Here is a 2,261-nt window from a genome sequence, read left to right as displayed (position 1 = left end):
CATTGAAAAATATCTATAGAAGCTTCAAAGTTGCTATTTTCATACATTTTGGTCTTTTTAAAATATAACAAATAAGGAAATTAAAGCCAAATCAAAATGTGACACAAAAGGAGCAGAGGCTATAATGGATCCATCGACACAAACGTGTGGATTTGGACTTTTTAAAGTCGTGTAACTGTAAAACTTTCAAGGATCAACATCTGTACAAGAAAAAAAAACTAAAACAAGATATTGTGTTTAATCTTTTCCCCAGAATTTCTCCTTTTTTTTTTTTTTTTTTTTGGCTACAGGAAAAAAAAAAACCAACGTGACAATTTTTGGGAACTGCGAGCAACAAGCTGCTACACGCTGACGGTGACGAAGCCCTAAAACAAGTCTTTATCACGACTCGAATCTAACGGCACAATATTCAAAAGATAAAAAAAAAGCACAAACTGAGCTTAATCTCACCATCTGGAGCCTGTAGACATATTCCTGTGAAAACGCTGCTTTCATATCAGCGCCGGTGATAAGAAGTTAAAGCTCAACAAAAGTTGAACCGACAAAAATATGAGGTCATTTCTCAAAACACAAAACAACTTGAGCAAACATGGATTTTTTTTTTCAAAGCATGAACWGATAAAATCTCCAAATAAAATCTTCTCTTTGTGTTTTCCTTGAGTGTTTTTGGAAAAAAGTATCTATCACACAAACATAGTTCAGATCTGTTTGAATTACAGTTCACTGGAAAGGTTATGGACAATAAATATCTTACCTGTTCAAGTTTTTTGTAATGTTCTCAGCTTAAAGGTGTTTAATTCAGATCTGACTTAAGCTAAAGGCTAGGAGCCAGGGATCGCTGCCATTTTAAAGCAACTTTATCAACAAAGATTTCATTCAAGTTCATAAACCTTTATATTGCTTCCAATTGCCATTTAAACGTGCTTCGAGCTGTTCTTTAGTTGCTACAACTAGCCTCTGCTGCTATTTGCTTTTTCAACTTAGCGTAGATTTCGTTGTAAATAATCAAAGCTGCAGGTAAAATCTATATTTATATTAGGGTTGGGCAATACTGGCAAAAAAAATAAATCACGATTAATTGTGGTATTTAGCCGATAACGATTAATTTGACGATTAATCCCCTGGACACCCTTATTTCATGGTCACATGACCAATTTAGTGGGAAAGATTTGCTCTTCATGAAAATCTGTTCTAAATTGTGTCAAAATTACAGACAGGCTATAAATCAAATTTTAAATTGTGTTGATAGTTAAATAAGTTACAGAACTTTTTTTAACGTTCGTCACATTTGAAGCTGAGAGGCGCAGCGGGCGGACTCTGCCTGTTGGCATTAACCGTATTAATTGTCAAGTGCCAAAAATCAATCGATTAATGTTTTTCTGACGATTAATCACACACGATACGATTATGCCCAACCCTAATTTATATGCGCCCCATCAAACTTGGTCAGAATTCATCCTTTATCTCCGACCCACAAAGAGCCATTTACAGCAGGTGAGATACTGATTGTTCGTAAGCTTTCCTCATAACCCCACTTTAAAAGATCAGAGCTGTTTTTTAATGCTTTTTCACCAGGGGGAAACACTTAAGGGGTCACTTTGGGGTCAACATTCAATATATNATATATATGTTTCAAAAATGTTTGGGGGCTACAGTTTGTTTGCAAATAAAATAAATTTGAATATACTTCCTCTGAGGTGTAAAGCTGGACTTATTCTGATTAAATATGAAGTTAGACATAAATAAGTCTGGTTTTTGKCCCAGATATTTCAGTCTCTGCCTGGCCGAGATGCTGGCTGGTTTTATTACTGCGGGACTGCAGACAAGTCGAGCCATTACTCAGCAAAAAAGCACAACAACCTGCTCACATGCAGCTCTGCGGCACATCTCTGCAGGAGCTTTAACAGGACGAAGTGTTTGCAAACATGAAATATGTCGTTTTAAAAGGGGGGTTCTGGTTAATGTTAAAGTAAAGACGGGTTAAAACAGCTGTACCTTGCTGTCCTGGAGCACCTTCACCTCTGCGCTCAGCTCCCCGCCGGAGGCTGAAGCTGAAGCTGACGCATCCTCCTCCTGGCTCTTCCCGTCCCGCTGCGCTGAGCTCTGTGCTCCCATGCTGATGGAACAACTATCGACCCCTTTTTTCTTTTAAAAATTGATCTTTAAAAAAAAAAAAAACTAATAAAAAACAAAAAGAGCACTAAAGACTGGCTGCACTGCGCCGGAGCAGAGCTGAAGAGTGAGCTGGAAGGTGGAGCTCC

General features: G+C 37.8%; 1 protein-coding gene across 1 annotated transcript in view; it reads right to left on the bottom strand.

The window, feature by feature from the left end:
• akap12b (A kinase (PRKA) anchor protein 12b) overlaps positions 1 to 2,261 on the bottom strand; it is a 40,082-nt gene extending 37,821 nt beyond the window's left edge. Inside the window, exon 1 of the mRNA XM_014011593.1 lies at positions 1,996 to 2,261. Within this exon, the coding sequence (XP_013867047.1) occupies positions 1,996 to 2,115 (120 nt within the window). The 5' untranslated portion in view covers positions 2,116 to 2,261. The remainder of the gene's footprint in view (positions 1 to 1,995) is intronic.

Source organism: Austrofundulus limnaeus, unplaced genomic scaffold, assembly GCF_001266775.1.
Source record: "Austrofundulus limnaeus strain Quisiro unplaced genomic scaffold, Austrofundulus_limnaeus-1.0 Scaffold82, whole genome shotgun sequence".
Taxonomy (NCBI): domain Eukaryota; kingdom Metazoa; phylum Chordata; class Actinopteri; order Cyprinodontiformes; family Rivulidae; genus Austrofundulus; species Austrofundulus limnaeus.
This window is presented reverse-complemented; position numbering and strand designations above follow the sequence as displayed.